Source organism: Triturus cristatus, chromosome 1_2 (genome assembly GCF_964204655.1).
Source record: "Triturus cristatus chromosome 1_2, aTriCri1.1, whole genome shotgun sequence".
In the NCBI taxonomy this organism is placed as follows: domain Eukaryota; kingdom Metazoa; phylum Chordata; class Amphibia; order Caudata; family Salamandridae; genus Triturus; species Triturus cristatus.
The window spans coordinates 835509541-835536946 of record NC_140580.1 but is presented as its reverse complement, the minus strand read 5'-3'; the positions used below and the strand labels follow the sequence as shown (position 1 = coordinate 835536946).

The 27406-nt window shown below is 44.5% G+C and overlaps 1 protein-coding gene across 7 annotated transcripts in view; it reads left to right on the top strand.

Annotated features, from left to right (window-relative positions):
• The first annotated feature begins 6392 nt into the window (after positions 1-6392).
• The window catches only part of PLEKHM2 (pleckstrin homology and RUN domain containing M2), a 416125-nt gene continuing 395111 nt past the window's right edge, over positions 6393-27406 (top strand). For 3 of the 7 annotated variants that reach the window (XR_014962413.1, XM_085608943.1, XM_085608947.1), the window contains exon 1: positions 6393-7746. Coding sequence is in view for 4 of the 7 variants with exons in the window: in XM_085608943.1 (XP_085465069.1) it covers positions 7687-7746 (60 nt within the window). In the remaining 3 variants the exon portion in view is untranslated. The remainder of the gene's footprint in view (positions 7747-27406) is intronic. The other 4 variants (XM_085608944.1, XM_085608945.1, XM_085608946.1 and 1 more) reach the window with 4 other exon arrangements.

Genomic DNA, 27406 nt, shown 5'->3' with positions numbered 1-27406 from the left:
ATTTTCAATTCTATTAAGGACAAGGTGGCGAGGATTATGCTTTCTCATTTCTTTATTAGAAATGCTCAGCAGCCAATAAAAACACAGTAGATAAAAACAAAACTACAGTACCCATAAACACCAGGGTATCACGTGACCAACCATAGAGACCATAGTATAAAAGGTCATGTAGAAAGTATCACATCCTCTTTCTTTGTTGAGGAAAAAACTGTTCAATTAAAACAGGAAGTCCAAGAATAACGTTGAACATCAGGGATAGAAAAAAGACCATCAGCAGCAGCAGCCGTCCACAATGAAGAACACCGGACTCGGCGGCAGTAGAACGTTGAAAACAGAAGAGCAGCGAAAACAGGAGCCAGATGGCACAGCCACACCGTTACTTCGGGTCAGAACCTGAAAAGATAAAGACTGCCGTAATACACATCCAATATATATAGTATGAAATCACAAGAGGGGGGGTTAGAGAAATAATGAATAACACTAAACATAATGCATATGCAAAGAGCAACAGTATAAATGCAAAACGTGCAGAAAAAAGCAATAACAACGGGTGGGATAATCCTCGCCTCCTTGTCCTTAATAGAATTGAAAATTCTTGTCGCGTATGTTCGCAAATTTTGAATTCTATGTCAGGACAGGAGGCTCTGATTATGCTTGTTCAAAGCTTATCCACCACCACTGAAGCAATATGATCAATTGGCTTGTAATAAAAGGTTTTAAACACAGAATCAGAAGACCAATCAGCGGCCTGCATGATGTCAAACAAAGTAACACCCATCGAGAATACCTTAGAAGCCATAGCACCACGTACCCAATGAGCACCAAAAATGGACACACCAATGCCGGCTTCAGACATGAGCCATCTAACCCTGCGAGCCAATGTAGCTGGGGTGACAGGGCGAAAAGGCTTCTGCAAAGCAATCAACAGTTGACCCTGCATATCTGAACGTAAAGGAGCAGTACATACCTCATAATCCTTGACGCATTGGACCACGCAAAGGTTGGGATGATTAGGAAAGGAAGGATAGGTAACTGTCAGGGAGTCCCTGCCTGCCACGAGCCGAGTGACTTTAATCCCTGTTCCTTTCCGCCCCGCATACAGGACGGACATGACCCCTTTAAGCTGGAACAGGCATTACCGGAGGAGGTGTCCCCGCCTCTGACGTCACTACTCGTCAGCCAATCGGATGTCTTGGGGGAGTTCTTAGAGCGACGTCCGGAGGAACTCAGCGCGACGCCGGAAGGAGAGAAGAAGCCGCCCCGAAGGAACACCGAAGCCTTCACTGACCAGCCGGAGGAAGCAAAGGTGGACGTATCGCCGCCGGAGGACCCGGAAGGAAGCCCCGCTGTCACGCCGCTCCAGAACGAGAGGAAGCCTGGAGGCCCACGGGACCGCTCTCCGCCCCGCCACACTTCAGGAGAAGTGTGGCACCACAAGGTACGGGCCAAGTTAGGAGGGCTCCTGTTCCCACGGGGAGGGACCCGATAGGGGTGGGTGACGGGAGGGATCACAACTCACGTGGCTGACCTGCCTGTCACAATCAGCACACCCCCCTACACGAGCGTGTTGTACCGGTGAAGGTCCCTGGTGTTCCCGTCACTTCCCCTCCTCCTCTTTATACCTTAGAAGTCCCGGTTTGGGACTAACCCAGATCTCTTTATTTCTCTTCCTTTGAGAGTCGTCGCTGAAACCCAGCCCCGTTACGTCTGGAAACCTCCCTGATGACAAGGCGAGCACCGGACCAGAATCCTACGAGACCCCAGAAGTGGAGACAGTCTATTGTTTCAGTGTTCATCTATTCTTCGTTTCTGAACTGGACCTTGGTTAATAAATACCTCTGCTCCCTTTTGACTACTGACTCGGGGTCCTTCTCTTAGACAGTGTGAACCTTCTCTTCCCCACCTGTTGTGCTTCTCACAGTAACCGAGGAAGTATTTGTTTTGGTACGTTTGGAAAGACGAAAAGTGACACCCTCAGGTGTAAAACTGCGCCCCACCAAGTCCAAAGCACGAACATCAGACACCCGTTTGCAAGAAACCAGGCATAGCAACATGGTCAGTTTGGCTGATAGTTGTTTACGGGAAAGCAAAGAATTGGAAGGCCAGGCTTCCAAGAACCTCAAAACAATGGATACATCCCATAACGACACGTACTTAGGACATGGGGAAGTCACCAGACGGATACCCATAAGCAATTTGGTAATCAAAGGATGCTCACCCGCGGGTTTACCATCAATAGGAACGTGGCCTGCGGAAATGGCGGAACGGAAAGTATTAACCGTCCGATAAGCCAAACCGGAGGAAGCAAGAGACGCTAAAAAATTAATGATCAGAGATACATCCGCTGCAGCGGGATCCGTTTCCCGTTGAACACACCAAGCACACCATCGTTTCCAGGAGCCTGGGTAGCGTTTATGAGTGTTGGGTGCCCAAAATCCACTGATAAACTTGAAAGCGTCTTGTGAAAGGCCTGGGACCGTCCAATGGTCCCCGAAAGTCGCCATGCTAGAAGAAGGAGAGAGCCTGACTGGATCAGGGGATGCGGATTGCCGAGAGGTTCCAGCAAGAGATTCCACCTCTGGGGAAGAAGGAGCGGCACTGCACAACACATTTCCAGGAGAACTGGGAACCAAGCTTGAGCCCTCCACAGAGGAGCAATCAGAATCAGTTCCGACTGTTAACGCTTTGTGCAAGCCAGGACTCTGGGAATCATCATGAACGGGGGAAAGGCGTAGCACAGAAGGGGAGGCCAGATTTGTAGAAATGCGTCCGTGGCCAGGGCTTCTGGATCCGGCCTCCAGCTGAAGAACCGAGGAAGCTGAGTGGTGAGGCGAGAAGCAAACAGGTCGATGTGACACTGGCCCCAAAACCGACGAAGAGAGCAGAATATGCGAGGATGAAGCCTCCAATCGCTGAAATCCCGAAGGTGACAAGAGTGCCAGTCCGCAATCTGATTGTTGCGACCGGGAAGATATTTGGCAATAACAGTGATCTTCTTTTGCAGACAAAAATGCCAAAAGTCTTTGACGATCTCCGCTAATATCCTGGATCTCGTGCCGCCCAACTTGTTGACATAACGAACCGCGGACACATTGTCCATGCGGAGAAGAATGCAACAGTTGGATCGAAGGGGAGTGAAGCAACGGATCGCAAAGGACCCCACCAGGAGTTCCAGACAATTGATGTGGAGAGACAACTCGTGAGGAGACCACTGACCCCCCGTCGATATTGGACCCCACCGGGCTCCCCAGCCCCACAGGCTGGCATTGGACTCTATCACCATCTCCGGAGAATTCCGCCCATTCCAGGCTTCCATGTGGTCCAACCACCACTGCATCTCGCACCTCGCACCTCGCCTCCTCTGAAAGAGGAATTTGATCGGAATAGCGAAGGCCGTCCTGGAGATGACAGATCTTCAACCGTTGTAACGCCCTGTAATGCAGAGGGCCCGGAAAAATCGCCTGAATTGAAGACGCCAAAAGACCGACTACACGTGCTATAGATCTCAACGATACAGTCTGTTTGGAGATAATCGAAGCCAACTCCCTTTTGATGTAGCGAATCTTCTGATTGGGTAAAAGAAGCTGACAGGTCAGAGAAATGACCTGGAAACCTAGAAAGTCTATCACTTGAGATGGGGTGAGAACAGATTTCTGAGGATTCACCAGAAATCCCAGAGATTGTAACAGGTCGATCGACCATTCCAGATGTGAAATCAACTTGCGTGGACAATCTGTCATTGTCAGAATGTCGTCCAAGTAAATAATCATGCGGGGACCCCGAGCGCGTAAGCATTCCACAACTGGCTTCAGAAGCTTCATGAAGCACCAGGGAGCTGACGATAGGCCGAATGGGAGAACCTTGTATTCGAACCAGACCCCCTGCCATTGAAACTGAAGAAACCGACAATGGGGGCTGAAGATTGGAATCGACAAATACGCATCTTTGAGATCTAGGCGAACCATCCAATCCCCCTCTCGAAGAAGATCTCGCAACAGATGGATCCCTTCCATCCTGAAATGGCGGGTAACTACCCCTCCGTTGAACTCCTTTAGATTGAGAACCAAACGGGATCCGCCCACTCGTTTCTGAACCAGAAACACCGTGCTCACAAAACCTCTTGGATGACGGGTAGTTTGAAGGATTGCCCCTTATGCGAGAAGGGAGTCTATTTCTGCTGAAATTATCTCCTGATCCTGAAGGGAGAAAAACAACAGGGTTGGAAGGAGGATTTGAGGCTTGGACTGGTAAAACTCTATCTTGTAACCTTGAACCGTTTCCAGCACCCAAGCATCGTTGGAGATTAGATGCCAATTGTGGAGAAAAAATTGGATCCTGCCCCCCAAAACCACCTCGGAAGCTGGAATCAACCTCACCTGAAGTGTTGGAGTCTTGGTGACCTCCTTGGTGTCCACCGAAGTGACCTTTCTTGAACTGTCCTCTCCCTTTGCGAGAGGGATAGAAACTGGAACGGGTGGTGAATCCGGAGTCCTGACCACCCCCTCTGTGGGACTGGAATCCTCTCTGGGAATTCTGCTGAGATCCACGGCCGAACGAGCGTCCCCTAAGACGTCCGGCCTTGGCAAAAACCGGCCGAAACGTCCGCCGCAGCGAGGCTTGGGCCTTGTCAAGGCCACTGAAAGTGGCCACAAAATGCGTAAGCTCCTTCAGGAACGGCTGACCAAATAAGAGTCCTTGAGCCAAGGGGCCGGACTCGGAAGATGAGAGCTCCGCCAGCTTGGGATCGAGTCTGAGAAGAATGGAACAGCGTCGTTCACAAGAAATTGCGCAATTGGCATTGCCCAACTGGCAAATAGCACGAACAAGCGCCTTATTAACGGACTGCTGTACTCCCTGATCCAAAGCCTCCACCAAATCGTGCTCCAAAGAGCCAGAGGGATCATCGTCATAGTAATAGTCATCTTCATAATATTCCTCCATTATGACACAGATGTGTAGCAAGGTACAATGCCCACAGAGATGACAATAATCAATAATGGCCAAAGGCACAATGCAGGGGGAGTGAAAAAACCCCACAGCAAGCCAAAAAAGTGCAGGTTAGAAAACCTGAACAGTCTGGGAGAATTAAACTTGGAGGGAGGGCTTGCTGTCTGTGAAAAAACTGTCACTCTAGGCAAAGCCTATGATAAATTTTACAGGCCAAAAGATTTTAATTTGCAAATGGGCGTATTTAGGGGCGAAATACACAGGCTGTGGGCAATGGTCGCTAAATGCATTTGATCAAAAAAATGGCCGCCACGCATGCGCGGTAGCGGCCGCCCGGTATTTAGTTGACACGGAGCACTCGCAGGCAAAGCGCGAGCCTCCCCGCCCCTGTCTCCCTCTCCACAGTTATAATAATAGAGACGCGGGCGCGAAGCGCCCGTCTCAGGGAAGGTGGAAAGACCTCACGCTCCCCGCAGTGACGAGAGCGGCGAGCGTTATAACAAACCCGTTACGGGAAGGGAAAGCATGGAAACCAGATAAACAACAGCGCGGCAACACGCAGCAATGAGGCGCTCGCGGAGCAGTAAAGCATGCACAAAAATGCAATATTAATACGAACTCATTAACAAATAAGGAAAAAAACACTTAACTGGCTGCGGAGCAGCAAAGAAAGAGGATGTGATACTTTCTACATGACCTTTTATTCTATGGTCTCTATGGTTGGTCACGTGATACCCTGGTGTTTATGGGTACTGTAGTTTTGTTTTTATCTACTGTGTTTTTATTGGCTGCTGAGCATTTCAAATAAAGAAATGAGAAAGCATAATCTGGGCCTCCTGTCCTGACATAGAATTGGCAGCTCATCCAAGTATCCCAAATCCTTGCCTGATGAACTCCTCCCTGTCGAAATGCTTCTTTGAATTCTGGGACTTGCAGACTTTGTTAATAAAACCAGTTCTACAAGTCCTGTTCTGGGTAGGAAAAAGTAGAGATAAGAGTCCTCATTATAAAGCACTGTCATTTATTTAAACACAATTTTTAAAAAAATTAAATCTGGGTGTCATGTGACGAGTCACTGCGCTGCAAAGTAAACGATATGAGAAAAAAATATTTTCCAGCAGTCCGCAGAGATTTGCAGCGAACATCAAACTGGATATTGCAGGTTTGCATGCCTTATGTTTTTTGTGATCTTCTTTCTATCATTTAACATCGCCACCAACTGAAGAACGATAAAGAATCCCGTTGCGAAATGGCCGCGGTTGAGACGTCGGACTACTTGCAAGTAACCACCCAGATCCAGGATGGCTGCACAAAAATTGATTGGGAAGATCCGCTGTAGAAATGATCTAGAGCTCCCCATACCAAGATGGCTACGGTCGCATGCGCATTGGCTCCATTTTATATTGCAGTTCTAAGCTTATATTTGTCTGCCACACGGAGTCCGTACCCACACGCCGTCTAGTTGTTTGACATCAGTTCCGGCCTGAGGTCAGCTCAGTTCCCATCACGGGTTTAGAGACTGTTTTGTTTTTAGTTTCAGGCTGCCTGTCGTTGCAGCCAGGGACAACCATAACCGGAGCACCGAAAGGATGAAAGGGCAGGGTGAACCCAGTAGTGGAGCTGCCGGACAGCGTTCAGAAGAGCACCTGGGGACGTGTTGAGGTTGGACGGGGTCTTGAAGGAGAGTCAAAACCACGACGGCAGAAGAGCTGTCAAAAATACAGGACGCTGGGTTTAACAGATTCTGGGGTGAATGAAGGTCGGGTGTTCAGGGGTGTCAGACATTTAGCCGGTAACAGACAAAGTAAAACACCCAAAGTGTCGTGGGTTTTGGATGAAACTCATCGGGGGAGTGGGGTGTCACAGCTACATAATTGCTCAGGCAACCCATTGGCGAACGTTAATCTTTCAGGAGTTCAGGCTATGGCACACGACGGGTTAAGTAGTGTAACATTTAGAGTGTCACCCGCTTTTCGGGTGTCTGATACATTGAGGTAAAAATGTTAGTGGTGAAAGATTAGACTTCCAGTAAGTAGATCACTGGCATATACACGGGGACGGGAAGTGTCAGACATGAAGGTGCTCCCAGAATTGGAGCTTCGGAGGGGCAGTGGTGTCGTTCATTCAAAGTCTGGGGTGGTAGCTTCTAGGCAGTTTAATTGATCCAGACGAGGAGTTGTAGGGGTGGGAGGGGGCAGATCCACTAGCATATATTTAGTTTTCCATGGGCAGGATAGAATATCATGGGTCAATTAGGTTATTTAGATCCGGGGTTAGAGGTTAGACTGTGTTGGTAGTGTAGATTAAGAGAGTTGGTGGGGTTACCCAGGATACAGTGGGTTGCAAGGTGAGTCCATCTGTTGTCAATGGGCAGATCAGAATTTATGGGTGGGGAGCAGATTAAAGTGTAGTTTTGGCGACATGCTTCTGGTGTACACATCCAGGCACTTAAGAGGCTAGACTCACGTTTACAGTGGATGGATTAATAGGTTCAATGAGAAGACACATGGGGGCTATTGAAATAGTCTGTGGCAAGTGAAACTGGTAGATTGGGGATTCCGAGTAGATGCAGGATAAAGATTCAGGGGTTGAGCTGGAGTTTCAGGGAATTAAGTACTGGGAGTCTCTCTTCGCGGCTTTGGAGAAGGAGAAAGGGAATGCCTGTCTCGCCGAAGCCTCCTTGTCAGCCCCATCCCATGGAGCAGTGACCACGGAGAAGACGCTGATCTCGGAGCCGACATGGAGCCCCGGGAGGTCAAGGACCGTATCCTGGAGAACATCAACCTGTCTGTTAAGAAGGTGAGAGACTCGTGGGATCTCATTGGAGGAGGGAGGGGCGTTTAGACTGAGGAATGCCAATGCACGTGGACGAGAGTACGGGGTTGGGACTCCCAAGATTAAGTAGAGCCGGAATTCGACTTCTACAGCTTCCCCCACTGAGAAAGTAGTGTTGAGGCCTTTCTCTTGGAGAAACGGCGCCGAGATATCTCAGTGGGCGTGGGAGCTGGAAGCTTTGCCCAGCTAGAGAGGAATTTATTGATGAGTGCCAGGGGTGCTTTACCTGCGGAGGGCTGCATGGATGAGGAGCCATGGTGCTGCATCTGTTAAATGCTAAGTGGAGGACTCGGTGAGTGGGGGTGACTGGAAGACTCCGAGACAGATACACAAGACCAGTCTTGCAAGGTGTGCAAAAGGTTAAGTTCTTGTTCCTTTCCTGAATCCGACATGCGTACCATCTCTTTCAAAGAGAGGTTTAGTGTGTTATAAGTATTGGTTGGAGTGGATGTAGGGGCAGAGTTTCATTTTTGAACGAGGCTGCGCCTTACACTACATTGAACCTCAATGCAACTTTAATTCGTTGTGAATAGCGAGTCTAGCCTCTCATCATCCTAACAAGCAGTTAACATGTGATGCGCTGTGAATGTTTTTGACTGTGACAGTCAGGCTATTTTGCATGATACAAAGAACTAAACAGTATTGTTAAGAATGTGCATTTCGTGCACTGATTGGTGTGCATTGCTCGGTTATTTGATTAACACACGTTTCGCATCAAACTGAAAGGATCTTTAAGAGAAAAAAACAGAATGTTTACAACAAAACCTCAAAAAGATCTGCCGAGTCATATGATCCAGTTGGAATGCATCTCTGGATTGAAGTACTCCAGGTTTAGTTTCTCCTGGACCGCCATCAAGCTTTGCGAGTCATGTCTGATTGCTGGGGCTGTTTTTAATACTAGACGCTTGAGCTTAACTGCATCAGTACAGCTGATGATGGTCCTTTTTATCAAGAGACTGTTATGTTATTTTTCTATGGAGAGACCCAGGAGTTCATGGACCTTAAGTTGGGAAGAGGTAAATACTTTTATTACACCAATGAGTCCATTACACAACCCTGGATTAAATGCGGGGGCTTTTCCAGAATACATCACATCAAATATGGTGGGTTTTAAAGGGCAGCCTCTCATCAACATAGTTTATTTTTATTTTTTATCAATCCCTCTGATATATACATGTATTTGGCTTAAATTGGGATATCTTTCCGGCAGTCTCAAAGCAAGAGTATGCAAGACCACATCACCACCACGGATGGACCTCCAGTCAGTGATTAGGAAGAGCAACTAAATATATCACATATAGTTCCTTAGGGCATAGTGCCTGCACCTTTATGGATGTATGAAATTCTCAAGAGAACAAGAAAATGAGGGCACTCATAAACTGGCCGAAAACAATGTTTACTTCATGCATGTTACAGAACAGATCCGAGGAAAAGGTTTTGTTGTAGGGTGCAAGTAGTGAAATTGCCTACTTGTAATTTGAGTTTGGGTCCCCCAATACCTATAGTAGTTCAGCTCTTTTTTGATGATGATTAAGTTGTGCTCACTTTCACGTTTGGGGAGCTGCGATGCATATTCTCGTTGGGTTACTTGTAGGTGATTTTTGAACTGTTGTTGAGTTTGCACATTGCCTCTGGTTTAGAGTATTGCCGCCATGATTACTTTCCTAGCAGTGCTTGTTCTATTGTTAAAAATAATTCTGTGGCTCCTCTGCAGCAAGGCCTGCAGCAGCTGGGGTTTGTGCACATTTATATTGGAAATATTAACATCTGTCGACAGTGCATAACCCTAACAGTATGCATTGAACATTTTTCACCCTTGTGAAGTTTACGTGAGGCCAAGAGGACCCATAGAGGTCTACACTATACGTAATGTACTCTTGCAGACCGTAGCTTCTTTTGTAGCAGTTGATGGTGGAATAGATTCGAAATTATTCATCTCTGTAAGTAGAAGGGAATTTGCTTGCAGAGACATGTTGAAATACGTTAATACACTCTCAACCTGTTCATTCATCACTACCAGTCCTTTTTCCCTTTACCATATCCTGGGATCCCACAGGACTAGGATAACTTTGGGTTTTGCTGATGTACATTAACAAATCCACTGTTACCATGACCAATTTATCATTCCCATATGGTAAATGGGGATGACCTCTAACCACCTCCAGTGTAAACTGGGAACAATCACTTACTCCTTCTAGTGTAATGTATTACAGAAACCCAACTTCTCACTGTGTAATCATAGGCGGCCCCTTAAACCCAGTGTAACCAGCAACACCTACTTCTCCTCCCACAATATTATCATGGATAAACACCTTTTCAGCCACGGTGTAGTGACACACCAGTGTTTTAGGCTAGAAGTAGGTGTTTGGAAGTAGCCGAATGGTAGCATAAGCATTCTCCTTAAAACATCATATTTCCTCCATAATCCCTTCTGTACCCCTCATTCGTTTAAAATAGCCTTAAGAAGACAGACAAATTAGTCCACTAGTAAAAATGGAAGTCACTTATAAATGCCCTATCCAAACGTCGATGTGTAATTTGACCTCTTTCTTAGTGTAACGTCATTCTATTTCTTCTCAAAACATTCACAGGTGTAACCTGTGTCTCGAAGTGCTATCGGGTCACAAACTTCCTAGTGCTCTGATTGTTAAAAAGTAATTATTATCACCAAGTAATGTATTACACCCTTCCATAAACTCTACCCTTTGAAGATCAAAGTTGCACGTCTTCTCTTATGACTTCTGCTTTCATTTGAGTGGAATAGAAACTCTTTTGGGGGTGCACCCATCAGCGGACATGATACACCAGCACATCCGACCCCTGTTGTAATTTGTCACTAAGACTTTTAGCATTCATAAGGGGCCCTCTGATTCTAGTGTTTTAAATTGCAAAGCCACAAGGGAACTTCTTCCATTGAACCTCTTACAGAGCTTATGAGTGCTCAGTAGCTCACCTAGGTCTGTAGAGGATCGACTTTCCATTGTCTGAGCATCCTATAATAAAGATGGCCTCAAAGCACTTTGAGGATATCGACACTGAAACGTCTGAATGAAGAGGTCTGGCCATGGTTGAGTACCTAGAGAAATGGTCCCCTCCAATATTCTTAGCAGAGGAAGAGGCTGGCCGGTTAGTCAAGTTTCTCGGGAAGAGTTAGCTGGGGTAATTAAGAATTTACCTCTGGGAAATACTGCTGGCGATGATTGACTGGTTTCTGTCTGAATAAGTACCAGATCTTTGAAGAACAGTTGAAGGTCCCAGTGACACAATTCTTCAACTATATTTTATCGGGAGGTAGCATTCGCTATATTTTGTTTCGAGGACACATTACTTGTTTTTTTATTGAAAGGGAAGGATCCTGCCAACTTAAACTCTTTTAGGCCTATAACGCTTCTCAGTACCACTACTAAATCCTGGCCAAATTGATTGTTGCAAGTGGGGGGATTAAAATGGCGTTATGCTCTGATAACAGCTGTATGCCAATACCTATTTTTAGTGGAAGCCATTGATTATGTTTCAACTAACAATGTTCCAGCAGCATTTATTTTTATAGGTGCGAAAAAAGCTTCTGATGTAGTACACTAATCTTTTTTTTGTTTGCAGTATTAAGAAAAGTGGGAATTCCAAGTCAGTTAATAAATACCTTGAGAGATCATTACAAATGTGCCAAAGCATCACTCATAATCAATGGAGAGAAGCACAAAGAGATTCAAAATTTCCTGGGGTACTAGATTAAGGTGCCCATTGTCACCCTATTATTTGCTTTCTACATCGAGACGTGGTCAATAGCTATTAGAGTATCCTCCAGATAGAGGCAAAAGACCCAGGTGCTCCTTAACTCAAACACTTTGCAGACAACCTCTCGATTTATACTTCTTTCAAGGTTCCATCAATTGAGATGATGTTCAAAATAATCGACAACCGTGCTGAAGTGGGGGATATAAAATCAACAAATAAAAAAACAAGCTCTGTTTGATTAGATAATTCTTTTAGAACAACCAGCCCCCCATATCAGTATTGAGAAACTAGGTTTGACTAAAGATAAATGGGGGCTAGTTGTCCCGAATTTGCAGTACTACTATCTTGGTAATTTTCTAACTCCCATTCATAGGCTGTTTAAATTCGGTTACACTGTGTTCAATATTTGTTTTGTGGTGAGACTTCTGGCCAAATTTAGCTATTTTCCTGTTAAACTGCAACCCCAAATTGGTACAATATTTAATCTCAAGCATGTATTGTATGTGTTTTATTAAGATATTTAATTTCCTGTCGATACCCAGCGTGTTTGCACAAACATCAGTAGATGCCATATTGCCAGGAACAACAAAACAGGTACACCAGCTTGGGAGGCTGTAGGACCTGCCAAAGTAGGCTGCAAATCGGCAACGCTAATATTGTTACCCGAGAAGCTGTGCATCAGAAAATAGAAGGGCAGTGAGAGTGGTATTCATTTGTATGCAGTCAGGTGCTCAGCGCCTTAAAGAAAATCCGGAATTGGAAATATATAGAATAATGGTTGAGTATATCTTTAGAAGACGTGCCTTATTGTTCAAAGTTAGTTATTGGGTTTCTTTTCTCCACACTAAAGGAACTCCAGAAATCACAATTTTTTTAAATCCATATTTAGAAAGTGACAAAAGGAGACTCCCAGATTAGTTCTTATGATTAGGAGGAGGTTAGACAATTTAGCTCTACAGTATTGCAAGGGCTGGTTGTAAGTACATGTTATGATTTGCTCAGTGACTGGTTTAATAAACACCAGTGTTTTTAAATAAAAGAAACCCAGATATCCCACCTGCTTGCCCAAGATGTGGGGAGGAGGGTTCTTGGCTGCACATGTAAAGGATAACAAACCTATTGGGAAAGGGTGTTAGCAGCTATCTGCAAGATGCCTACCCGAGGTAAACCCACCAAATGCTTTGGCAGTTATAATAGGAGGCTCAAGCCATTTATGTCTACCCTCAAATAGGGCAAGGAGGGCCTGGTCTATTGCTATTCTGATTGCAAGGTCAATTATTACAACCTATTGACAATCAGCCACACCCTGACCTTTAATCAAAGGAAAATTTAACTGGTTGTTTTTTTACAAAAAAAGAGAAAACGTATGCTAAACAGTTTGGCCTGCTCAACAAAGTCAATAAGACGTGAAGTTTCCTCATTAAATTGGCTGTAGATGATGCAGCCATGTGCTCATTATCCTAAAGCTTATTGAGGGTTCTTGGTATGGAATTCCCCAAGTGCCATTTTCAATATGCCCTATTGAAGAATCTGGGTGCTCGTCTCTTTTTAGTTATTTGGCGAGATCTTTTAGTTTTCATTTGCGTCTGTTATGTATTTGTGTTCTGAAGATTATAATCTAAGATGAAATGGTCTATGGCATGATTGTGAATTAAATTTGTATTTTGTATTTCTGAACCTGCCAATAAAAAAAGAAAATAGCCAATATATACTTAAACTGAATTTAACATTTAAACAAGAAATGCAGGATTGGCGCTCTGAAACATCAAGTGTATGACATATCTATTATTATGTAAAAAAAAAACGCCAAGAATTATCAACTGAATGAACTATTCTTGCTAATGTTCTCGGAGAGATCCAATTTGGTCTTGCTTATCCACACAGGCCCAATATAGCGTGTGTGAGCTTCAGAACCTTCATCACAAATAACAAGCATTTACAATGCAATGGTCTCGGCATTGGTAAAGTTAGAGCTATTGGCATTGCTCATGACATTATTTTTGTTTATGTTTTTAAGACCTTTAAAAAAACGGCATTGTTATTTACAATGTCAATAGCTTAATCACTCTCAAATGCGAGACCTATTGCATTTGCACCCACACACAGAGCCACCTACACACACACTGATTAAGCTATTGACATTGTAAATAACAATGACGTTTCTCTACATGTTTTACAAACAAAAATAATGTCATGAGCAATGCCAATAGCTCTAACTTTAACAATGCCGAGACCGTTGCATTGTAAATGCTTGTTTTTAAAGGGGGCTCAAAACGGGTCTCTATCGGAGTCTATTTTGTGCCCTAGCAAAGACAGTCTTTTTTCCCAGACTGCAGTGACTGCTGCCTAGCTGTCACTGCAGTCCAGAAATAAGTGCCAGGGCACAAAACAGAGCCCGATAGAGACCCGTTTCGAGACAGCAGGAGCATCATGTGCGCTGCTGACACTGCTCACTTCTCACTAGTGTCCGTTGCTCACTTACCACTAGTGGAGAAATTACGGCATGCATGCCAGGCGAGAGTTGTAGGGGGAAGGGAAATCCTTTTCACTCTGGATTTCCCTTCTCTTTCTGAAACTCAGGAGCAGCAACACTGTCGTGGTGTCACCAGGGCTTTCGGTGGAAGCTTTCTCAATATTATATACAAGCCACAGTTGCTACACATTTATCTTTTGCAACTAACAACCATTGACAAAGCCAATAGTCCTGACTTGTAGGTATGATGCTACCTGTTGTATCATATATCTGGATGCAATGACAGAACCAGCAAGATACAAGTCTGGTGCACACTACGCTAAGCACAGATTTTTGGCTTACGTGTTTTTAGCCACGCCCCTAATTACATTTACTACGCCCCTTTGAGCCCCCCCCCCCCCCAGTTTTTTTTTTATCCCACTTAAAGCCCTGGGCACAGGACTGTAGCAGGTTTGACAGTACTGCTGGCCTGGGCTGGTCTTCCGTCATTCCTTGTGTGCAGGGGCCACAAACTATGGACAGATATGAGTTTCCCTTGCACTAGTGATTGCTTTCCCTGCGAGTCAACATCGCCGGTCAGTAGCTGTAGGCGCACAGAGCACGAGGCTAGTGACGAGGAGGACACACTGCCGCCCCTCCCCCAACCACGCTAGACGAGCACCCCGAGGTGGAATGGAAGCACAGAAAACAAACATAAAAAGCCTCGGCACTCAGTCCAGTTGCAAATGAAAGCAACCTGATAGAGAATCCATATTTCATACTCATTTTAAATATCAGTATTACTCATCTGAGCTTCAGGATGGCCTAGAGCGGCCACTCACCACCGACCTCCGCAGTGACGGTAAGGTCACACTTTGAATCCCAGCACGATGATTCAGCATTCCATCCTTCCGAAGTCGGTACACTAAGTACCCTCACACTGTATAACCTCAACGTATTTACGGTGCTCAGAAACGAGGCGTGAAACGCTCGAATACAAAAAGGTCATTATCGAAAGCTGATTGCACAGAGATAACGTCCAATCGGGGTGCAGCCAGTGTAGGTGCAGAGATCTTCCGTGCAACACTAGACACAGAAGCAAAACTACGAAGAACCGAATGCCCAAAAAGAAACCGATATATGTGTAGATTTAGCCAATAGTCCTGACTTGTAGGTATGATGTTACTTGTTGTATCATATATCTGGATGCAATGACAGAACCAGCAAGATGCAAGTCTGGTGCACACTACGCTAAGCACAGATTTTTGGCTTACGTGTTTTTAGCCACGCCCCTAATTACATTTACTACGCCCCTTTGAGCCCCCCCCCCCAGTTTTTTTTTTATCCCACTTAAAGCCCTGGGCACAGGACTGTAGCAGGTTTGACAGTACTGCTGGCCTGGGCTGGGTCTTCCGTCATTCCTTGTGTGCAGGGGCCACAAACTATGGACAGATATGAGTTTCCCTTGCACTAGTGATTGCTTTCCCTGCGAGTCAACATCGCCGGTCAGTAGCTGTAGGCGCACAGAGCACGAGGCTAGTGACGAGGAGGACACACTGCCGCCCCTCCCCCAACCACGCTAGACGAGCACCCCGAGGTGGAATGGAAGCACAGAAAACAAACATAAAAAGCCTCGGCACTCAGTCTAGTTGCAAATGAAAGCAACCTGATAGAGAATCCATATTTCATACTTATTTTAAATATCAGTATTACTCATCTGAGCTTCAGGATGGCCTAGAGCGGCCACTCATCACCGACCTCCGCAGTGACGGTAAGGTCACACTTTGAATCCCAGCACGACGATTCAGCATTCCATCCTTCCGAAGTCGGTACACGAAGTACCCTCACACTGTATAACCTCAACGTATTTACAGTGCTCAGAAACGAGGCGTGAAACGCTCGAATACAAAAAGGTCATTATCGAAAGCTGATTGCACAGAGATAACGTCCAATCGGGGTGCGGCCAGTGTAGGTGCAGAGATCTGCCGTGCAACACTAGACACAGAAGCAAAACTACGAAGAACCGAATGCCCAAAAAGAAACCGATATATGTGTAGATTTCCCGTGTATTAATGAGGTTTTCACTATAGAACCTGTACTTTGGAAAATGGTGCACACTTAAGCCGTGTGCGCGCATGCGCCTTTGCTCAGCAGTAGACAACACATATGTACACATGAGGTGTTCAGAGGCTGCAAGAGGCCTTACCTGCCGGACTCCACACAGAACAAGCTGAGGGCACCGGAAGACACCACCGCCTTTCTCCGAGGCAGAGCAGAAATGCCTCGGAGAAACGCAGCGTCCTTTTCGGATTCGGGGGCGTGTTTTGCTGTTGTCTCCTCCCTGAGACTTCTCGCAAAAAACACGCCCCCCGATCCGAAAAGGACGGGGCCTAATAGGAATGACTGACCTCTTCTCCAATGGCTGGCCAGCATTCAAGAGGCCAGCCAATGGAGAACAGGGGAGAAGAGGGGCGGGTTCAAGCCCCTCTTCTCCAAGTCATTAAATCTCGGAGCGAGACTGCGCAAGCGCAGCCTTCGCAGCAGAGACCTAAAAAGTACGTGCTGCGGATTGGCTTGCCCTGCAACTTCTTGAAATTCATGAGACAGAGAAGACTGCACTGATTTCTCAAAAGCTCTAGCCTGAAGCCCAGTATTGTCTGGAATGTCCACTTGTTGGGTCATAGTTCGTAGCTCACTTTGTAGGTCTCACCTGACCCAGCGCATGCGCTGGTCTGGCGAGACTTATTGAGAGGGCTCCAAAAAGTGCTACCAGGCCAGCCTAGAGCTACAGTGCATGTGCGTTGGCGCCGCGCTTTACCGCGATTACTTTAACTTTCGCTGCCCCACGGCCGCTTGGCATAGCCAATAGGTCTCGCTTTTGGGACCTTATAAGTATTTAGTTATGCAACTGTTGCATGGCTAAACACTTATAAGGTCCCAAAGGCGAGACCTATTGGCTATGCCAATGCTTGTTTGCAAATGTGTCTCGTCGTTTCGTTTTTCCTGGTCTGCCTGGAAACTCCTGCCTCTAGGAAAGATAGAACTGATTGAGCCAATTGTCTTTGGTCATCAAGTCTTAAATAACTGACACTGAGCATTTGCTGTGGTAGTGTTGGTTATAAAAGCACACCATATTAGTTACTTGTCTGGGCAAAAAACGTGAGTGATTAATAAACTTTCTTGATTCGGTTCAGTGAAATAAAGACACTCCTATTTTGCAAATTCATTTTGAAACGGACTGTGATGGAACACCTCTGCATCCTCCCCCCAAAGGAGGGTGGTGCTATATAGGTAATTCTTAGGTTCATCTTCAGCGAAATTATGTTGTCGTTTTTAAGAGAATGGAGGTATTGGCATCCACCAGTTTGCAAGCAGTTACTTTTTATTATTATTGTATATTATTATTAGTTTTAATGTAATTATTACATCATTTTGAGGTCCCTTTCAGTGCAGAAACCATTGGGTAATATTTGGTAGATTTGGGGTTCTCCTCAGAATGTTTAGTAAATCTACTGCCAAAGGTTTTTTTTAGCACTTTACATCGGTAACCACTTTACAAAAGTTTTGGGTGTCCCCTCCAAGTATTCTTTTTAATTCCTATCCTGCCTGAAAGCATTGCTACATGCTTTTTACTATTTATTTTTCATTTTATAAGAAAGTTCCAGGGTTTCTCCCCTAATGATCTTTCATGACGTTTAGTGGTAAATGAAGCATTTTTAAACACCTAATTCCGCCAATATTTTTTGTTGTTTGGCAGGATCTGAAAACCAGATTTTGTGGAGGTTTTGTGACACGTGGTTAATTTAATAGCCCAAGAGTTGACTAGAGTTGTTTAAACTTAACTTCATGTGAAAGAGCTAGGAAAGGCAGGTGAAATTTCAGAGGACAGTCCCATTGCTATTGAAGAACCACCACCAAGTTTGGGAAGAGGGCACACTAGCAATTACCCCACCAGTGGCAGTTAATGTTTTGTCAAGGACAGAATTTTTCTCTCCAGATTGCCACCTGATTTTCATGGTAATCCACATTTGATCTTGAAGTTTGTACTATGGGCTGAGTCGCAATATGGGTTAACGCCATGTACTGCTAAAAGACTTCTTTAAAAGACTATCCCCTGACATGTAATGTGTGTCAATGGACAAACCTGAACATATTATGACAACCTTTGACATTCTGTATAGGCTGCCTATTGCAGAAAGTGTTCAGCTTCTGTGATTTAATCCATACCCAGGGGATAAATGTATAACTTTTGCACTTTGTCCTTTCCGTAAGTCAGGAACGGATTGACTGTTCCTGAATTTTGGGAACTGCAAAGGATCGCTTTCCATTCTGGGTCTTGATTTCTGTAGACTTCCCACTTAGCTTTTTCGTGATTTGACACTCCTGGCATCAGTCTTAACTATAGGTAATTCGTTTGGTTATCCTATTTAATCAGTTTTGCATTTTTGTGGAGCGCAAGTAGGAAGTAACTATTGCATTGGTGTTTCAAGAAATTGGTTGCAGGGCAGGAAGTTATGGGATCTTCACATTCTGGCACTGCGAAGGAGTGCTCCTATTAGTTTGTATGTATGTCAAAGTGCACACCGTTGTAACTTTGGTAGACTGGTTCTTTTATGCAATCAGTGCTTTGCTGCCTTGCAACTGGGGAATTTCCATTTCTGAACAAAGAGTTGAAGCTGCTGTTCTCACTGTAGTCCTTTGAAGCACACTTCTATCTGGAGTGTGCAGCATGAGGTTATGCTTTTGAGCAATCACGCTTCGGGAGCAGTGAGGAGCTCAGGGAGTCACAGTAGAGCAAGGTCCTCATCTTGGCTGCCCTTCGAACCATCTGCTTTACGCTTTATTCTATTAATGAAAGTATGCCTATTTTCAAGAAAAATAAATAAAGTGTATTACCTCTGACTCTTGCTGACCCTCGTAATCCTAGGTGGACCCCATATTTGCATGCATTCAGGTTATTTACAACTCTAGCCCCCATTCACTTGCATTCAACTACATTTTGTCATCCACCACACCGTATGTAATTTCCTTTCAGTTTTAGAACAGCATTGAATATGTTCTGCAAGCATTAGTGACCGCTTACAAATGCAATCCTGTTTATAGAATTGGTCAAAACTGCTGTGTGTCATGAGTTGAACAAAAAATTTGTCTTTGTTGATCCTACTACTGCGAGTTAAAATGTTTTTCGTTGGTTGCCTTATTTGATGCCTTCCTGCTTAGGTCTGGCATTAGCCAAGACCTTTTGATTTTACTAAAAGTATACGCATAATATATGTACATATACAGACAGGCTTTCTAAAAGCCCTCGTCATCCATTGGTCTGTTAATTTATCATTCACATATTATTTCCGTCCACTACAGCATGGGGCAGTGGGTGAACCTACTTAAGCAACTAGTTAACTTCATTGTGAGTGGCCATATTCTGCTCTTTCACAAGGAGTACGTTCATACACCAAATAGCTTCCTTAAATGTCAGGGACTACTATGACAATTTGATTTTCTTTTTTTTTTTTTAGATCCTCAAAGCTTTTTTAAAAGAGTCTTGCAAAAACCATGACAAAACAGACATTGAAAAGGCTAAAAGTCAGAGGGCCAACACCAAACTTAATGGCTTTGCCAATGCTTGTTGTTACTTTGCTTGGAAAACTGCGGGGAGGATAACCTAATATTCTGAGTGATCACTTTTCAGGAGAGAGTTGATTTCCATAATCTTTTTTTTATTTTATTTATTCTATTGATTTTAAAGTAATGTGGACAAACAAAAAAGAAAGTCATAGCATACAATCGGATCTTTTCTTCAAACTTGCCACTCTTCCCCCCTCCTCCCCCAGCCCCTCCCATACCCCCATCCAGGCAGAACAGTAGCAAAATTACAGTACATGTCGGACCACAAGACATCCATCTATGCAAAGTGATATCAAGAACAAATTCAAATAAAGCTTTTTTTCCTCCAAGCAACCCAGAGGCAAGCACGATGACCAACTGGAATACATAGGCGGCCACTGAGCAGGCTAACCCCCCCTCCCCCCTACATCCTATGTGCTATAGAAGTACAGGAGCCTATAAAGGACCCAGCTCATAACACTCATAGCAGGTCTGGGTGGGACACCAGATATTCTGTCAGGGGGGGCCAAAAATCTTTAGGGCGAGAGGTTTCAGGCAGTTCCTCCTCATAGATCTGTAGCTGGTTCCTACAATACACCAAATCACGGAGCCACTTCTTTATAGTAGGCGACGTTTTTGCCCCCCAGCACTGCGCCACCGCCCTTTTTGCAAGAAGAGTGGACACTGCAACAATACGCCTATTGCAGGGCTTAAGACGCTTAACATAACCTAGCAAGCATACCTCAGGGGTGCAAAACGCAGGTTCCAGCACCACATCCGAGAGAATAGCCGCCACCGCATTCCAAAAAGCATACACCCTCGCACACAACCAGGCAACATGAATAAAATCTGCGTCCACAGCTCCACATCGCACACAGTTAGCAGTATCTCGGAGACCATATCTGTATAGCTGTAGGGCGAGTAGTATACCTGATGTAGAAACTTAAAATGGATAATGCGAAGATTACAATTGGCTGTGAGGCGGCCTGTAAGTTGGCACCACGCTTTCCAGACCTCTGGTGTAAGAGGAGTGCCCAGTGCCAACCGCCAACGCACACAAGAAGGATGTTCTTCCAAATCACGTTCACGCAAGGAGGCATTATAGAGCCGTGTGATTAGCTTTTTGCGGCTCTCCCCAGTCCGCAGCACCTGCAGTGCTCGTAGAGCGGTGGGCTCAGCAGGATAAGCCGGATACGCCGCACGAACAGCTTGACGGACCCGGACGTATGTGAAGGTGAACATAAAATCGTGCTCTGTACCGTTGATTTCCATAATCTCTGCTTCCAGATTACCAAATGGTGTAAACCCTTTTACTTTGAGTTTAAAGTGGCGGATGATATTCTGCTGGGCATGCGCTAATCCAATCAGTGCCAAAACAACTAGGCTCATCAGAGCTTTGAGTGTGCAGCTTTGTTACATTTGATGTTTTCCCTAGCTTGTCTTTGGAACCACAGACTTCCTTACCCCTATGTACACTCTCTAGCTGAGCATGAATATAATTGCTGCACACAGTGTCGGTAGAATCGGGACACTTCACTCCGGATGTACTCCCTTGAACTGGGTGCCTGCCAATGCCTGCAGAACTAGGGGCTCACTCTAGATAGAGTGGAAACAGTAACTTCGATCTGGTCTCTGGAACTGGAGAGATGTGTTTCTCACTACTGGATCTACAGCTCCCAAAAAGGCTCTTCAAATTGCGTCATAATATGCTTGAGATGGCCTTTAAAAGTTGTAGCAATCTGCCTTCCAGAACTAGGAAAAACACATCAGTTGTAGACTAGAGAGCTGGGCACATATGCTACATGTTGTTCTTGAAAGTAGTAGCAATGCATCCATGATGATACTGAGAATTCTGAACAGTTTTCCAGATGCGTCCTTCAGAACTGGACACAATCCTCCCTAGGAGACCTTACTAGTGATGCGTATGCAGTATAGGTGTAACACAACCTCACTCTCCACGCCTAATTTTCTTTTTCCTCCTGCCACCTACTTCTCCTATCGTTTACCAATGTTGATGCCCTCCAATATGAAAACTTCTAGATTTTATTTACTTTAAATAATTATGATTCCTAGACTTCACTGCCGGACCCGTGGGAACTCTGCAGAAGACTATAATGGAATATATCCTAGCAATTAACTGGATGCTAAGCAGATCCATGCTGACGGGGCCCAGTAGGGCAGCACTTGGGGAATAAGAGGGTAAAAGGGAGTTAGAACCTGAAAGGTTTATTAAAAGGAGTACCTTTCAAGGCCTTGTGGAAGGTAATAGGAAATTAATGTTTTAGATATATCTAATAGGAGATGGTTCCACAGTATGGAGACAAACCAGGAGAATATTTGATAGAGTTTTCTTCTTGGTGAGAGGGTAACCTTGGGCCTAGTCTTGATTATTGTCTTGTGAGACACGACCTGTCTGCAATTGTGTGCTTGTTTCAGAGATAAAATGGGGTTCAAAATGCAGGAAATGGATGGACGCACCCAGTCTCAAATGCTAAGATGTTCGAGGACCTGAGAAGTGTGTACTGCTGCAACATTTGTGTGCGTGTAATGGACGCGTGCTCCTCTTCTTGCACTCTCTGCTGGTGCACATGCTGTACCAGTGCTGCGTGCATTGGTGAAGCGTGGTAAAATATTATACTTCTCAAAAGCCTGCATGTTTTGCTGGTCAGGGATATTACACAAAAGGACCAACCATATGCAAATTAGTCTTGGCCTCGTGATCAAAAAGAGCATGGGCGCCCAAGCTGCTAGACCACGCCCAGTGTGGACACGCATTCAGTTAATCCCAGCTGCTTTACAGATTGGAACCTATCGATCTTTGTTTCTGGAATCCTTACAAATCTTGGTGGTGGTGGCTCTTTTTCATCTCGTGTACTAGTATACTTGTGCTTCTGTCCCCGGCTTCTTGCATGTTGACCCTGTTTGACAGGCTGCTTGGAATAATCATAGGTTGCCCTAAGCCTGTCACAGCACACGTCTTGTTTTTGCCCACTGGTGCGTCTTAGTTGCTCAGCTGTAGCCAGCTGACTCGCCAGCGATATGGGACGTGTGCTCCACTGAAGGACACTGACCTTTCTGACCTCTGCAGGCTGTCGTGACCTCTCCTTGCAAGGCTGGCGATTGTGGACAGCACCTGATACCTACGCACAGGGGTCAGTGAGATCAGTATAACCAGCTTCTCACGGAATAAATCACCAGAAACTCTTCCCATAAAGAGTCTTCCTTCTCTCGGTCTCTGTCATCACCTGTCTCCTGTTACCTTAGTATGTTTTGACTCTGTTCTGCAGCCCTTATATTGTCTCTCGCTCCCTCTTTCTTCCATTTCTTCTGCTTTCCTCAGGGGCTGCCCTGGAAGGCATGGCCATTCCTGGAAACCATAAATGTGTGTAGAGTTTTACTTGTGTACTGTGGTTTAACCAGTTCTTATGATTGTTTGAGTTATAAATTCGGCCCTGCGGCCTTGCTTGCCTGAATTGTGTGTCTATCTGCCGATTCTTGCTTGTGTTTTGTAGGTCTCGAAGTGTTGAGATGTTACAGCATGTTTAAAACATTTTTTTTAATTGTTTTTTTTTTTTAAAGTAACTGAATAACTTCAACATCTTACTAATGACAGTTCAGTCCACATTACACAGCATATTAAGCATCAATTGTCATTTCCTCCTTTTTTTTTTTTACTTCTCCCGTGACTATTTTCATACAATATTTCATTATGGATTCAGTCTAGATTTCTACTTCACCTTTTTTCCTTCCCCTTTTCCCAGTTTTTAGCTTGTTTTACTATACAATTTATGCTGTACTTCCCTTTTTAATCTGGTACCTTTAAGTTTGATTTACCATACAGTGTCTAGTGTACTTCCCTTTTCATCTGGTAATTGCTTTGCATTTTCTTCCTATCATGTGCACCGTATGTGTCCTTCTCGAAGTGGCTAATTGTTTAGTGGCTCTATTCATTTTGTTAAAATTTCCATCCAGTCAGCTAAATCTTCCGTTAACTTTTCATCATTTCTCATAATCTTCATATTCTGTTTACTATTGCCCAATCCATTGAATCTCGGATGAAATTGAATTCATTTAAAACGTGTGTGGAGTTAAATTATCTTAACCTGATCACTTGCTTTCTTCCTGTCTGAGTCAGTGTCTCGGGGCACTCTCTGTACCATTTTTTCTTACGCATGCTCCTTATTCCTTCTCCTATTTTGTCCTATTAAGTAAAGTTTATAAAGGCATAAAATAGTTGTATTTATTGTATGCAATAAGTGGCTGGATAAAAAGCAGTTGTTTATATTAGGTTCATATGACATATGACTGGATGCACAGCAGTTACCTCATTTTCTTTTCTTTATATACTGTAGTTGGCTGAGAGTAAAGCAGTCGGACCCCTTTGTTACGTACACTAGATGGCTAGGTGCAGAGTGAATGCCTGACCCTGTTTAGGTTTCATAGATGGTGTAGTTCCTTGTCATAGACTTCCCTTGCCTTTGTGCAGAGTGTGGTGAGTTCAATGCAGTTGTCTATTTTGTGCAATACTTTGATTAAATACTGAGTAGTTGATTTACCTTCAAGTGTAGTTGGTGATTGGATGCATTCCAATTGATTGCCTTATCCATGCTGATATTGGCTGAATACATTGTATTTCCATTCATGCATAATGGTCATCTCAAGTGGAGCATTTGTGACCACTTTTCTCGATTGAACGCAGTTGACTCATCTTGTGGTCCAGTACAGGGTTGCATGAAGTGAAGTAATTTATGCACGGTATTTAGCTGGTTGCAGAATATGTGCATTGACGTTTTGTGCAGTAGATAGCCAGGTGCACAGTAGTTGGTTCTTGTATTTGTAAACCTATTTCTATGCTGAACCGTTTCCTTACCTTCCTTATGTGTGTTTGATTGTTCGATATAGAACTGTTGGCTCCTTGTGTGGATGCAGTCCATTCAACTCTGTTGGTTTGCAGTAAATGAATGTAAGTAGAACAGTTGGTTTGCCTGATGTACAGTAGTTGGCTTGAGGCAGGACTATTGGTGACTGGTGCTTCACATCAGTGCAGCATCATGCTACAAAAATATCAACATAATACAATAACTTTTTTTGGGCTATGCTACCCCATGTCTCACCCTAGAAGAAGGGTCAGGGGTTCCAGGCAAGTGAGAACAACAAATGCCTTCTGCTGATTAAGGTCCATATATTTAATGTACCTGTGTAGAATGCGTTGTGTTGCTGTCCCTCCATAACATACTTTTTTAGTTTGGGTGAGGGGATGGTGGAACAGAAGTTTGAGGTAGAACAGGGAATCTGATCAGTCCAGTAAGAGTGCCTGAAACATGAAGTTGCAGTTAAGCCTGGTCGCGTGTCCCTTTTTGTCACAGGTTGGGTGGGCAACAAAGCAGGCCATATTGCACATTCAAACTGTGAGGCCAGGCTGAAGTAGGGACTGCATTTGTAGGCTTCCGTGCCCCGTGATTTATTGTTGGTGTTACTGCTGTGGTGGCATAGTGACTGCTCCAACTTCAGTAAAATCCTTTCTCTAGGCCAGGCCATTTACGACTTCAGAGTTAATCTCACCATTCTATATACCCTATACACCCTACTGCAGTGTCGTCTATTTAACCATGTGAATTGAGGCTAGAAATTGACCTGGCTTGTGGTGGGAATGGGTGTGGGTAATGGGTAATGAAAGTGACCAGGCCATAGGGGCATGTGAAGATTCCAGGGGAGTGAGATGGGTATTAAAGATTGGCTGCAGTACATTTGAGTAAAATGCTACTCCTGGATCTGTGGGATGCGAAGAATAACTAGCAGTTGAACTAACGGTATATGGAGATGTGCACACACACATGGTGTGCATATATATTTGATTTGACCGTCTTTGATGTCTCATGGCCATCCTGGCTTCTGGTAACGAAAGACCGAACTTGGGCATTCAAAGTTGTTTCGGGCTATGATGCTGGAACGAGGGCAACCATTAGCAGTATCTGTCCATGCTTGTTTTAATAAACGAGTATTCTAAGGAAAATGATGAACTTGTATATGAGGCCAAAGTTAGTGCCTTAAATAAAAAATGATCGCCTGCTATTTCAGTGTAAATTGTTTCTTTCCAGATAATGATAAGCTGATCTATGGGAAGAAAAGAAGCATATCTCTAAGATATGTTTAATATTTTATTTGCTCTATAGCTGGTGAGAAAGTAGCAACTGCAATGAGTTGCATGCAGAATAAATAATTGTGAGCAGACTGGCTCCCACTTGGACACGCCGTCACGGTCCACACATTGGCATTTACATTCTTATGCCCTGCACCACCTCCGGTTCTTCGACCGCTCTATCCTGCAGGAAACCCACAGCAGTTGCCTCACTTCCATTGGGTTCTTGAACCACTCTATCCCGCATTCAACCAATAGAAGTTGCCTCTCATCCATCGGATCTTCACAATTAGTTATTCTGCATGCAACTCATTGCAGTTGCTACTTTCTCACTGGATCAACTCGCTGGTCAACCCGTCCACATCCCCTGCTTTCTTCGATGAAATTGCAGATGGCTTTCACTCAGGCATGTAATTCAATGTCCTGATGATGATCCCACAATTTCTCTCCTGGTATTGAAACCTTGTCGACTCTTCCGACACCTTAAACGCAACTGTACTTATTATTGTTCATGTGTAATGGAGCCTCTTTACATTTATGCTTGCTTACATTATTTTATTATGCCCAAGCATTAAGCTTTGCCTGATCCATTGTTTTGTTATATGTATACCTTGCTGGATGCAGGATTGTGTCCTCACTTTATTGGTTGCTAAGTTTTTGAAATATTACATTGATTCTGTCCGCCTGGACAGCACAATATAGAACTGATTCTAAGTCTATATTAATTTTCCTTGCTCTCATTGTCCTTGTTCTGGACCACTGTGTTTATAACCTATTGAAGATGTTATGACCAATTCCATGCAGAGAATAACGGTGATGAGTCGCAGCTTAGCAGTTTGAGTTGAACTGTTCCAATTGAAGCAGGACTGAGACTGATTTGGGATCTATAATTTGAAAAAAGTTGTTGGACTGGAATGTGGACCCAAACTAATTTTCAGCGGCTAAGATTAGCTGAAGCATTTCAACAGTCCTTGTTTATTTCTTTTTCTCTCCGTGAGAAACCCAAGTGCGTTGAGTATGCTCCCATGTAGGTCCCGTATTTCGCTGTTATATAACTGAAGCTGCACCACACTGCTCACGCATGCATAGCACTAAGCTGGGCTCCAGTTTCTTTTGTTTCCATACAGGGAGGGTGTGTCCTAACAGTTAAAGCTGGCCTGCTCCTATTGGAGAAGGACCAGGGTTGTTTTGCTTCTAATTATTCCTCGTCTGTAGTGGCACATTGACCCAAAAAATTGAGGACTCAAATGTGGTGGCTGACATCAATTTAGACTTTCCACCCCTCCGTTTTCCGTTTTTCATAATCTACATAGTGTCGGAGAATGAGACGTGAGGGTTCGCCAGTTCTTAAGGGAGTTTTTTTATTGTTTGGCTTGACAGTGCATCTGTCACCAGAGAATTATGGGAGTATCCCCTGTAGAGAGGCTTTGGATCCACCCACACGTATGGGAGCCAGAAGTACCTGTTTAGATTGGGCATGCTCTTCACAAAGCTTTGATCATTATTATATCTGGATTGACAGTGCAGCTGACACCAGACAATTATGTGAGCATCACTAGAGGCACAGCTCCACCCACGTATTGGTAGTCCGGAGTCCGTGTTTTGATTGGGCAGAAGTTGTGTGCTTCTACATAAAAGTGCTTACCCTTTACGCAGCTGTGATCATTTTGTTTATTTCCCTAGCTGCCTAAGCT